At 42.7% G+C, this 12,113-nt stretch overlaps 1 protein-coding gene across 2 annotated transcripts in view; it reads left to right on the forward strand.

The window, feature by feature from the left end:
* adgrl4 (adhesion G protein-coupled receptor L4) overlaps nucleotides 1-12,113 on the forward strand; it is a 119,365-nt gene that overhangs the window by 64,126 nt on the left and 43,126 nt on the right. For both annotated transcript variants that reach the window (XM_068036342.1, XM_068036343.1), the window contains 3 exons: nucleotides 7,781-7,897; nucleotides 7,995-8,200; nucleotides 11,329-11,502. In XM_068036342.1, coding sequence (XP_067892443.1) covers nucleotides 7,781-7,897; nucleotides 7,995-8,200; nucleotides 11,329-11,502 — 497 coding nt within the window. The remainder of the gene's footprint in view (nucleotides 1-7,780; nucleotides 7,898-7,994; nucleotides 8,201-11,328; nucleotides 11,503-12,113) is intronic.

Genomic DNA, 12,113 nt, shown 5'->3' on the forward strand with positions numbered 1-12,113 from the left:
TTTTCATGCTGTCAGTGCCAGCATCTCCTTTAAATTCCAACTTGCTTTGATTTAACATAATGTTTTGTAGAAAGGAACATAGACTTCCATTTTTACAGCACTTTTCACAATAACAGGATGTCCCAAAACGCCAGTGGTTAATGTCTTTTGAGGAATAATATAGGAAAGGCGGCAGCCAATTTGCACACAGCAAGCTCCCACAAACAGCAACCTGATATTGACCACCTCATTTGTCTTTTAATGATGTGCTTGAGGGCTAACTAATGGCTGAGACAGCAGGGAAAACTCCGCTGCTCTTCGAAATAGTGCCATAGGGTCTTTTACATCTGCCTGAGGGGGCAGACAGGGCCTCGGGTTAACATCTCATCTAAAAGACTGCACCTTAGACAATGCGGCAGAGACTCGTACAGTACTGTACTGAAGTGTAGTGCAGAGATGATGCTATAGCATATGTTTAAAGACTGTCCAGAATAAACAAAGGGTCTTGAATGAATGAGTTTGTGTAAAGAAAATCACCAAATGATTTGAGTGTAATTCGTTTGTCACAGCTTGCTTTGCTTGCTTACGAGGATTCCTACACTCCAAAACTAATTCACCATGTAAAGTGATTTGAAACACAGTAGGGTCTAATTTCAACATCGCCATGGCTGTTTTATGGACATAAATTGGGAGCAACAATAACTAATTTAGCAGGGCATAGGGATGCATCCAATCCTCAGAGATGTTGAGGCCCCTCCTAAGTTAGCTGTAACCTTAATTTAAGTGGCCCTGGTGATCAGCTAGAATGAGCATGGGGCCTCATTTTAATGTTGAAATGAGGTACCTGCGTTCATTTTCGACCCAAGTTTTGAGATTCTGAAACTCGAGATTCCTGTACCCATGTAATCATTATGTTACTCAAGTCTTGTTCACCCGTCACTCACTGACTTGCGTTGGCTCCTGGTGCGACAACACCTTGACCTTAAAATTCTTACTGATGTAATCAAATCCCTCCATGGCCTCATCCATCCCTATCTCTGTAACCGCCTCCAGCCCTATAACCCCCAAGACTTTTGCGCTCCTCCAGTTCTGGCCTCACGTGCATCTCTGATTTCCGTTGGTAGCTGTGTCTTCAGCTGCCAAGGCCCTAAGCTCTGGAATTTCCTCCCTAAATCTCTCTGCCTCTCGATCTCTCATTTTACTCATTCCTTAAAGCCTTCTTGTTTGACCAAGGTTTTGGTCATCTATCCTAATATCTCCTTATTTGGCTCGGTGACAATCACTGCCATGAAGTGCCTTGGGACATTTTATGGTTAAATAAGAGTTCTTGCGCAGGAGATTGCTACAAGATAATATAAGGTTTACATAGAGACAAACGGAAAGGCTATTCTGTAAGTAAAAGCTTACCTGCAATAAAAAGGCAAATTTTATGCTAATAGTTTGAATCAATTATAAAGAAAAATGGTTCAAGTCATTTCCAAGCAGTGTGAGCTGCCAGCAAACAAAGTGAATAAGAGGCTAGTAAAAAAAAAACTACAGTTAGTGGAAACCTGATAACAACGGTGCAAGAAACACAAAGCGGGTCAGTCGATGAGAAGGATGAACAACCCTTGGTTAACAAAGGTGGTCAAGGACAGTATCCAATCAAAAACTAAGGCATACAAAGCGACAAAAACTATTGGTCAGCCAGAGGATTGGGAATTTTTTAGGAACCAGCAGCGGATGACTAAAAAGCTAATGAAGAGGGAGAAAATTGATTATGAAAGTAAATTGGCAAGAAATATAAAAACAAACAGCAAGAGCTTCTGCAGGTATATAAAAAGATAGAGAGTAGCTAAAGTGAACATGGGGTCCTTGGAGGATGCGACTGGAGAATTGATAACAGGGAACAGGGAAACGGCAGATAATTTAAACCAATATTTTGCATCGGTCTTCATGGTGGAGGACAGGATAAACATCCCACAGATATCAGGTAAGCAAGGAGCCAATGGGAGGAAAGATCTTGTAACAGTATCTATCATGAGGGACAAAGTATTTGACAAACTAATGGGACTAAAGGCAGACAAGTTGCCAGGACCCGATGGCCTGCATCCAAGGGTTTTCAAGTAAGTGGCTGCAGAGATAGTGGAGGCATTGGTCGTGATATACCAGAACTCACTGGATTCCGGGAGGGTCACAGCGGATTGGAAAACCGCTAATGTGACGCCTCTGTTCAAGAAGGGAGGGAGACAAAAAACAGGAAACTATAGGCCAGTCAGCCTAACATTGGTCAATTGGAAAATCCTAGAATCCATTATTAAGGAAGAAATAGCAGGACATTTAGAAAAGCTTAGCGCAATCAAACAAAGTCATCATGGTTTTGGGAAAGAGAAATCATGTTTGACAAATTTGCTAGAGTTCTTTGAGGATATAACAAGCAGAGTTGATAAAGGGGAACCGGTTTGGATTTCCAGAAGGCATTCAATAAGGTGCCACATAAAAGATCATTGCACAAGATAGGAGTTCACAGTATTGGGGGTAATGTATTAGCATGGATTGAGGATTGGTTAACACACAGAAAACAGAGAGTCAGGATTAATGGGTCTTTTTCAGATTGGAAAGACGTAACTAATGGAGTGCCACAAGGATCAGTCCTAGGGCCTCAGTTATTTACTATCTATATTAATGACTTGGAGGAGGGGGCAGAGTGTAATATTTCCAGATTTGCTGATGATACAAAAATAGGTGGGAAGGCATGTTGTGATGAGGACATAAGGAATATGCAAGGGGATATAGATAGGTTGAGGGAGTGAGCAAAAACCTGGCAGATGGAGTTTAATGTAGGAATGTGTGAGGTCATGCACTTTGACAGGAAGAATCAAAAGGCAGACAATTATTTAAATGGAGAGAGACTCCAAAAAAGTGCAGCACAGAGGGGTCTGGGTGTTCTTGTACATGAAATACAAAAGGTTAGCATGCAAGTGCAGCAAGTAATTAAGAAGGCAAATGGAATTTTGGCCTTTATTGCTAGGGGATTGGAGTTTAAAAATAAGGAAGTCTTGTTACAACTGTACAGGGTGTTGGTGAGGCCGCACCTGGAGTACTGTGTACAGTTTTGGTCCCCGTATTTAAGAAAGCATATACTGGCATTGGAGGCAGTTCAAAAGAGATTCACCAGGCTGATTCCTAGGATGAAGGGGTTGACTTATCAAGAACGGCTAAACAGGTTAGACCTTTATTCATTAGAGTTTAGAAGAATGAGGGGTGATCTTATTGAAATGTATAAGATTCTGAGGGGGCTTGACAGGGTAGATGTTGAGAAGATTTTTCCACGAATGGGGGAATCTCGAACTAGGGGACATAGTTACAGAACACTCATTTAAAACTGAGATGCGAAGGAATTTCTTTTCTCAGAGGGTAATGAATGTCTGGAATTCTCTACCCCAGAGAGTTGTGGAGGTTAGATCACTGAAAGTATTTAAAGAGGAGGTAGATAGATTTTTGAAATATTGGGGAGTTGAGGGCTATGAGGAACTGGCACAAAAGAGGAATTGAGGCATGGGGCAGATCAGCCATGATCTTATTGAATGGCGGGACAGGCTTGAGGGGCTGAATGGACTACTCCTGCTCCTATTTCTTATGCTCTTATGTTCTTATGTACTTATGTTGCATCTTCGGAGAGAATGAGTAAGTTTTATACCCATGCTGTTATTAGTGTGTAAAAACCCAGCAACTTGTGGCAAGGAAGTGATACACCACGAGTTGCGAATCGCCATAAGCAGCTGGATGATTCACGTTGCCCTCATTAACCTCACAAAAAACTGGAGCTCACTGTCAAACTCCCCGTGAGCGTCAAGCTTTTTCTAAAACAAAGTAAACTTGTCGCAGAAGGTTAAGGCTGGTACAGTGTAAGGACCCTTTTAATGATGAGATTTATGTTCTTGCAATCCCGCATAATCTTGAAGGCCCAGAAAGGGAACAATTGAAACTCTGGCATCTCATTCCTGTGTATAGAAAATTGTTCCTAGAAGTTTTCAAATTAAAATTTAAAATGTTTCAATTCTTTCTTACTCTTGCTATCTGTCTCTTTTAGAGTCATAGAGTCATAGAGTTCTACAGCGCAGAAACAGGACCTTTGGCCCATCGTGTCTGTGCCAGCCATCCAGCACCCAGCTATTCTAATCCCATATTCCAGCACTTGGACCGTAGCCTTGTATGCTATGGTGTTTCAAGTGCTCATCTAAATATTACTTAAATGTTGTGAGGGTTCCTGCCTCCACCACCTCTTCAGGGAGTGCGTTCCAGATTCCAACCACCCGCTGGGTGAAAAAAATCTTCCTCAAATCCCTCCTAAACCTCCTCCTCTTTACCCTAAATCTATGCCCCCTGGTTCTTGACCCCTCTGCTAAGAGAAAAGGTTTCTTCCTATCTAACCTATCAATGCCCCTCATAATCTTGTACACCTCAATCAGGTCCCCCCTCAGCCTTCTCTGCTCCAAGGAAAATAACCCTAGCCTTTTCAGTCTCTCTTCATAGCTGAAATGCTCCAGCCCAGGCAACATCCTGGTGAATCTCCTCTGCATCCTCTCCAGTGCAATCACATCCTTCCTATAGTGTGGTGCCCAGAACTGTACACAGTACTCCAGCTGTGGCCTAACTAGCGTTTTATACAGCTCCATCATAACCTCCCTGCTCTTATATTCTATGCCTCGGCTAATAAAGGCAAGTAGCCCATATGCCTTCCTAACCGCCTTATCTACCTGTCTTGCTGCCTTCAGTCATCTATGGACAAGTACAGCAAGGTCCCTCTGACCCTCTGTACTTCCTAGGGTCCTACCATCCATTGTATATTCCCTTGCCTTGTTAGTCCTCCCAAAATGCATTACCTCCCACTTCTCAGGATTAAATTCCATTTGCCACTGCTCTGCCCATCTTACCAGCCCATCTATACCTCCCTGTAATCTAAGGATTTCCTCCTCACTATTTACAACACCACCAATTTTCGTGTCATCTGCAAACTTACTGATCATACCTCCTATATTCACATCGAAATCATTAATGTACACTACAAACAGCAAGGGTCCCAGCACCGATCCCTGTGGTATGCCACTGGTCACAGGCTTCCAATCGCAAAACAGCCCTTGACCATTACCTTCTGCCTCCTGCCACTAAGCCAATTTTGGATCCAATTTGCCAAATTGCCCTGGATCCCATGGGCTCTTACCTTCTTAACCAATCTCCCATGAGGGACCTCATCAAAAGCCTTATTGAAATCCATGTATACTACATCTACTGCTTTACCCTCATCTACACATCCAGTCATCTCCTCGAAAAATTCAATCAACTTAGTCAGACGTGATCTCCCCCGACAAAGCCATGCTGACTATCCCTATTCTCCATAGTGAACACCGATGAAAAGTAATCATTTAAAACCTCACCTATGTCCTCCGGCTCCACACAAAGATTGCCACATTGGTCCTTAATGGGCCCTACTCTTTCCCTGCTTATCCTCTTACCCTTAATATACTTGTAAAACGCCTTGGGATTTTCCTTTATCTTGCCCACCAGTGTTTTTTCATGTCCCCTCTTCACTCTCCAAATTACGTTTTTAAGTGCCACCCTACACTTTCTATACTCCTCTAGTGCCTCCACTGTTTTCAGCGCTTGGGATCTGCCGTAAGCCTCCCTTTTTTTCCTGATCCAATCCTCTATATCCCTTGACATCCAGGGTTCCCTAGGCCAGTTAGTCCTACCCTTCACCTTAACAGATATATGTTGCCTCTGAACTCTCACAACTTCCTCTTTGAATGACTCTCACTGATGTGATGTAGATTTTCCTACAAGTCGCTGCCCGCAGTCCATTTTAGCCAGATCCTGTTTTATCATATTGAAATTGGCCTTTCCCCAATTCAGTACCTTTATTTCTGGTCCATCTTTGTCCTTTGCCACAACTACCTTAAATCTTACAGAGTTATGGTCACTATCCCCGAAATGCTCCCCCACTGACACTTCTACCACTTGACCAGCTTCATTCGCTAGGATTAGGTCCAGTACTGCCCCTTCTCTTGTAGGACTTTCTACATACTGGCTCAAAAAGCTCTCCTGTATGCATTTTAAGAATTTCGCCCCTTTTAAGCCTTTTGTACTGACTATACCAGTTAATATTGAGTTAGGCGAAATCCCCTACTATTATTACCCTATTATTTTTACACCTGTCAGAGCTTTGTTTCCATATCTGCTCCTCTATCTCTCCCTGGCTGTTTGGAGGCCTGTAGTACACTCCCTGCCAAGTGATTGCCCACTTTTTGTTTTTAAGTTCTATTCAAATGGCCTCATTTGAGGAACCTTCTAAGATATCATGCTCCTTACTGCAGTAATTGACTCCTTGATCAACAGTGTAATGCCACCTCCTCTTTTATCCCCTCCCCTGTCGCACCTGAAGATTCTATACCCTGGAATATTGAGCTGCCAGTCCTGTCCCTCCCTGTCTCTGTGATAGCAATAATATCATAATCTCATGTGCTAATCAATGCCTTCAATTCATCTGCTTTACTAGTAAGACTCTTTGCATTGAAATAGATGCAATCCAACCTTGCATTTTTTCCTTGTGCCTTACCAGGTCTATATTTGCTCTGGCTTTCAGGCAGACTCACTTTCTGTTCTATATTACGCCCTACTGTACCTCCACTCTGTATCCCATCCCCCTTGCCAATTTATTTTAAACCCCCCCCCCCCACCCCCTCACCACAACAGAACTAGCAAATCTCCCAGCAAGGATGCTTGTCCCATTCCAGTTCAGGTGCAACCCGTCCAACTTGTACAGGTCCCACCTTGGCCAGAAACAGGCCCAGTGATCCAGGAAACTAAAGCCCTCCCTCCTGCACCATCTCCTCAGCCATGCATTCATCTGCTCTATCCTCCTATTTCTAAACTCACTAGCACGTAGCACTGGGAGTAATCCAGAGATTACAACCTCAGAGGTCCTGCTTTTTTAATCTGCTACCTAGCTCCCTAAATTCTTGTTGCAAGACCTCATCCCTTTTTCTACTTATGTCGTTGGTACCAATCTCGCCCAATCCAATTTTACCTTCACTCTATTTTTCTATTGGCATCTAATTTGACACTAATTCACCCCATTTCCTCCTCTGCCTTTCCTCTGTTTCACGATCCTTAAATCTCAGCCATTAACCAACATTCCGAATGCCCCATTGCCCTTGCCCAGACCATTATCAGCTCCCACTTCACACAAAACATTTTGATCTGAAAGGTACAGAAATAAATCTAACAAATGGAACACATCAGTAAATTCTGGGCCAATGCTTTGAGCGTGGACCTGAAAAATAAGAGGCACACAGACACATTAACACAATCACCAAAAGAGGCACAGAAATAATAGATATACAATAAAATGCAGGCAAAAAGGAATGGAGAGCATTGGAAAAGCAGAGCCTAGACATGACAAGGCATGGATGAGAGTTCCAATAGTAAGAGGGAGTAGATGAGACAGGGGTAGATGTGGGCAATGTTATTATGGAGGCTATCTTGACAATGCGTTTGAGTGTTAGCAACTGAGACAAGCTGACAATTCTGCTGCTAGGAAATGCTAAACTCGCATAACTTTCAATAGCATCTGCAATAGCAGGCTAAAAATATTCCTTTTTAACTTCAGCATTGTGTTCTTCATTCAATCTGTGAATTATTTACAGGCCCTGTTATATTTTACTGACAGGTGTACAGTCTGTGTTTATATTTAGAAGTGTCTGAACAGACAGGGCCAACAATTCATGACTTTTTAATAATATATATTTGTGTGCTTTCACAGCCCTTAAACTATATACTTTCGATTTAAGTCATGATAAGCACCCCCATCCTCATGCAAACTTGGAAGGGAATCACATAACTATTTCTCAACGGAAGACTGAAATGGCCAGCTCTAATGGTAGGTAACAAGCAACTCTGGAGGATCAGTTAATAGTGTGGTTTCCTTGTCCTGCTTGTCACTAATGTCTATCAAAAATGTATTTGTGTACCATTAGGGACTGTCACAGTCATTTTCCTTCAATATGATAGTGTTGGCTCCCTACTTAAACCGTCCAATAACTCTCAGGAGAGGGAGATCAATGGGACGGCACCGCGAGAGGACTACACTGTGAACTCGCCCATTGTTGCAGCAGCTATCAAAGCAAACCCTCCGACCATATACCTCATGGATCATGTAACATTCACACTGAAGCATCTAGAGGTCAGTGCCAGTGCACACAATAGAGATAAAGTATGCCTTGGCTTAAGCAAGAAATAGGGAACAAGGAGGCACTGTTTTTGTCTGAATACCAATAGGAACTGTCTACATTTGTTCGCCAGACTGACAGTGTCCAATCTGAATGGAGGATCTCTATATGTATCAAATGACCTCATGCACTGGGACACCTGAATGGAGGCTCTCCATGTGTGTCGAGTGAGATCTGATTGACAGGTCTCAATACATAGAACCATAGAACCATTAAAAAATTACCTTGTGTCTGCACAACTGAAAAAACTAGCCGCCCAATCTAATCCCACTTTCTGGCACCTGGTCCATAGCCTTGCCAGCTACAGCACTTCAGTTGCATTTCCAGGTACCTTTTAAAAGAATTGAGGGTTTTTGGCTCCACCACTGTTCCTGGCAGTGAATTCCAGACACCCGCCACCCTCTGGGTGAAAAAGTCTTTCCTCATGTCCCCTCTAATCCTTCTATTAATCACCTTAAATTTGCGCCCCCTGGTAGTTCACCTCTCCGCTAGGGGTAACAGGTCTTTCCTGTCTACTCTATCTAGGCCCCTCATAATTTTGTATACCTCTATTAAGTCACCCCTCAGCCTTTTCTGTTCTAAGGAAAGCAACCCTAGCCTATCCAATCTTTCCTCATAGCTGCAACTTTTGAGCTATGGCAACATTCTTGTAAATCCGCTCTGTACTCTCTCCAGAGCAATTATGTACTTTCTGTAATGTGGTGACCAGAACTGTACACAATACTCTAACTGCGGCCTAACCAGTGTTTTATACAGTTCCAGCATTACATCCCTGCTTTTGAATTCTATACCTGGGCCAATAAAGGAAAGCATTCCATATGCCTTCTTCACCACTCTGTCTACTTGTCCTGCCACTTTCAGGGACCTGTGGACATGCACTCCAAGGTCTCTCACTTCTTCTACCCCTCTCAATATCCTCCCGTTTATTGTGTATTCCCTCGCTTTGTTTGCCCTTCCCAAACGCATTACCTCACACTTATCCAGATTGAATTCCATTTGCCACTTTTCTGCCCACTCAACCAAAACATTGATATCTTTCTGGAGTCTACGGCTATCATCTTCACTATCAATTACATAGCCAAGTTTTGCGTCATCAGCAAATTTCCCAATCATGCCTCCCACATTTAAGTCCAAATCATTTATATATACCAAAACAACAAGGGACCCAACACTGAGCCCTGTGGAACACCACTGGAAACAGCATTCCATTCACAAAAACATCAACTACTACCCTTTGTTTCCTGGCCCTGAGCCAATTTTGGATCCAACTTGCCACATTCCCCTATATCCCATGGACTTTCATTTTACTGACCAGTCTGCCATGTGGGACCTTCTCAAATGTAGACCACATCCACTGCACTTCCCTCATCAATCCTTCTTGTTACTTCCTCAAAAATCTCAATTAAGTTAGTAAGACATGACCTTCCCTTAACAAATCCATGTTGACTGTTCCTGATTAATTGGTGCCTTTCTAAGTGGCAGTTTATCCTGTCCCTCAGAATAGATTCTAATAATTTACCTACCACCGAGGTCAGACTGACTGGCCTATAATTATTTGGCCTATCCCTCGCACCCTTTTTAAACAATGGTACAGCGTTCGCAGACCTCCATTGTCTGGTACTTCTCCTGTATCTAGTATGGATCTGAAGATGATTCTCAGCGCATCCACTATTTCCTCCCTGGCTTCCTTTAACAACCTGGGATGCCATCTATCCGGCTCTGGCGATTTATCCGCTTTCAAGGATGTCAGACCCTCTAGTGCTTCCTCTCTCATTATGCTTATCGTACCTAATATTTCACACTCCTCCTCTTTAACTGCAATGTCTACAGCAACCCTCTCCTTTGTGAAGACAGAGACAAAAAACTCATTAAGAACCCTGCCCATATCTTCTGCATCCACACATAAGTTCCCTTGTACATCCCTGATAGGCCCTACCCTTTCTTTAGTTATCCTCTTGCTCTTAATGTACTGATAAAACATCTTTGGGTTTTCCTTGATTTTACCTGCCATTAATTTTTCATGTCCTCTCTTAACTTTTTATTTAGAGATACAGCACTGAAACAGGCCCTTCAGCCCACCGAGTCTGTGCCGGCCATCAACCACCCATTTATACTAATCCTACATTAATCCCATTACCCTCTCACATCCCCACCTTCCCTCATCACCTACCTATACTAGGGGCAATTTATAATGGCCAATTTACCTATTAACCTGCAAGTCTTTGGCTGTGGAAGGAAACCGGAGCACCCGGCAAAAACCCACAGTCACAGGGAGAACTTGTAAACTCCACACAGGCAGTACCCAGAATCGAACCCGGGTCGCTGGAGCTATGAGGCTGCGGTGCTAACCACTGCGCCGCTGTGCCGCCTAGTTTCCTTGTTTACTTCAGCCCTGCACTTTCTATACTCCACTAGGCTTTCTACAGTGTTAAGATTTTTACTTTTACAGTTAAGAAATTAAAGATATTTTGAAAATAAAACCAAAGAAAGTATTTATTTTCTTACAACCCCTAGTGGGGAGTGGTGGATTAAATTCACAACCACACAATCGGAGATTGCGGGTTTGGAATCTGCTTTTTTGCAATTTTAGCTAATCTTAGCCGGGGTGGTCGGGGAAGTTCCATGGCTATGGCTATGGCTGTGCAGAGGGAAAAGCCAGCCAGCCCTGACTACCATCAGTGAACAAAGTCCATTCCTCCCAGATTTAATATCCCCATTAATCTTTGCATTCTGTTATTCAAGTAGCTAAAATTTGGCAGAATATTGAATAAATACAAAGTGAATAAATAATTTAAGTAATAAATATTTAATACTTAAACAAGAAAAGTTGCTTGATAAATGTTGTACTCGAGTATGTTTTAATGGGGAATTTCTAATTACTGGAAGTAATTTATTTGTTAAATGACCTTCATATAATGATGCTTTTAAACAGCTGATAATTTTCATATCAATGATTAACAGCTTTGGCCTTTTTACTTTTTATTCTTGGCGTAGATATTGTGCGCAGGAGTGCGGTATTTATTGGCACATATCCATTGAGCTGAAAGCCATGTTGTACCTTTTCACTCTAATTTTGTTTTAGCCTCTGGAGAAGCAGAAAGCTGTCTGTGCATTTTGGAATTACTCCATTCTCAGCATGGAGGGTCAGTGGGCCACTGAAGGGTGTGAGACCCTCCATTTCAACACCACGCACACCACCTGCAGATGTAATCACCTGACTCATTTTGCGGTTCTCATGTCATCCACCCAGATCAGTGTGAGTACCAGGGTCGTACAGAGGGAGTCAGTAGCATTGAGCTTGTCAAATTGTTCATGACACTGATGGTTCAAATATCACTAGCCCAAGTTAGAAATGTACAAGTTAGAGGTAAGAAAGAAAGATCTTGCATTTACATAGCGCCTTTCACGACCTTGGGATGTTCTAAAGAGTTTAACAGCCAATAAATACTTTTTTGAAGTGCAGTCACTGTTGTAATGTAGGAAACGTGACAGCCAATTTGTGCACAGTAATGTCCCACAAACAGTAAGGTGATAATGATCAGATAATTTGTTTCAGTGATTTTGTTTGAGGGATAAATATTGATCAGGAGACTGGGGAGAAACTCCCCTATACTGGCTTACTATTGCATCTGAAAGAGGGGGAGAAATTTGAGTGGCATAAGCAGACTCTGAGTTCTTCAGTTGTATCAATGAAGAATGCTGTGTGGATTGCACAGAGAGCAGCCCCTGGGGAATCGAGGTTAGTCCGTAAAAGCGGCGCTATATGAATTAATTTCTCCCCCAGATCATCTGGTCATTATCCCATTGACCTTGCTGTGTGTAAATTGGCTGCCATGTTTCTGCACAATGCAAGAGTGACTATGCTTC

Source organism: Heterodontus francisci, chromosome 8 (genome assembly GCF_036365525.1).
Source record: "Heterodontus francisci isolate sHetFra1 chromosome 8, sHetFra1.hap1, whole genome shotgun sequence".
In the NCBI taxonomy this organism is placed as follows: domain Eukaryota; kingdom Metazoa; phylum Chordata; class Chondrichthyes; order Heterodontiformes; family Heterodontidae; genus Heterodontus; species Heterodontus francisci.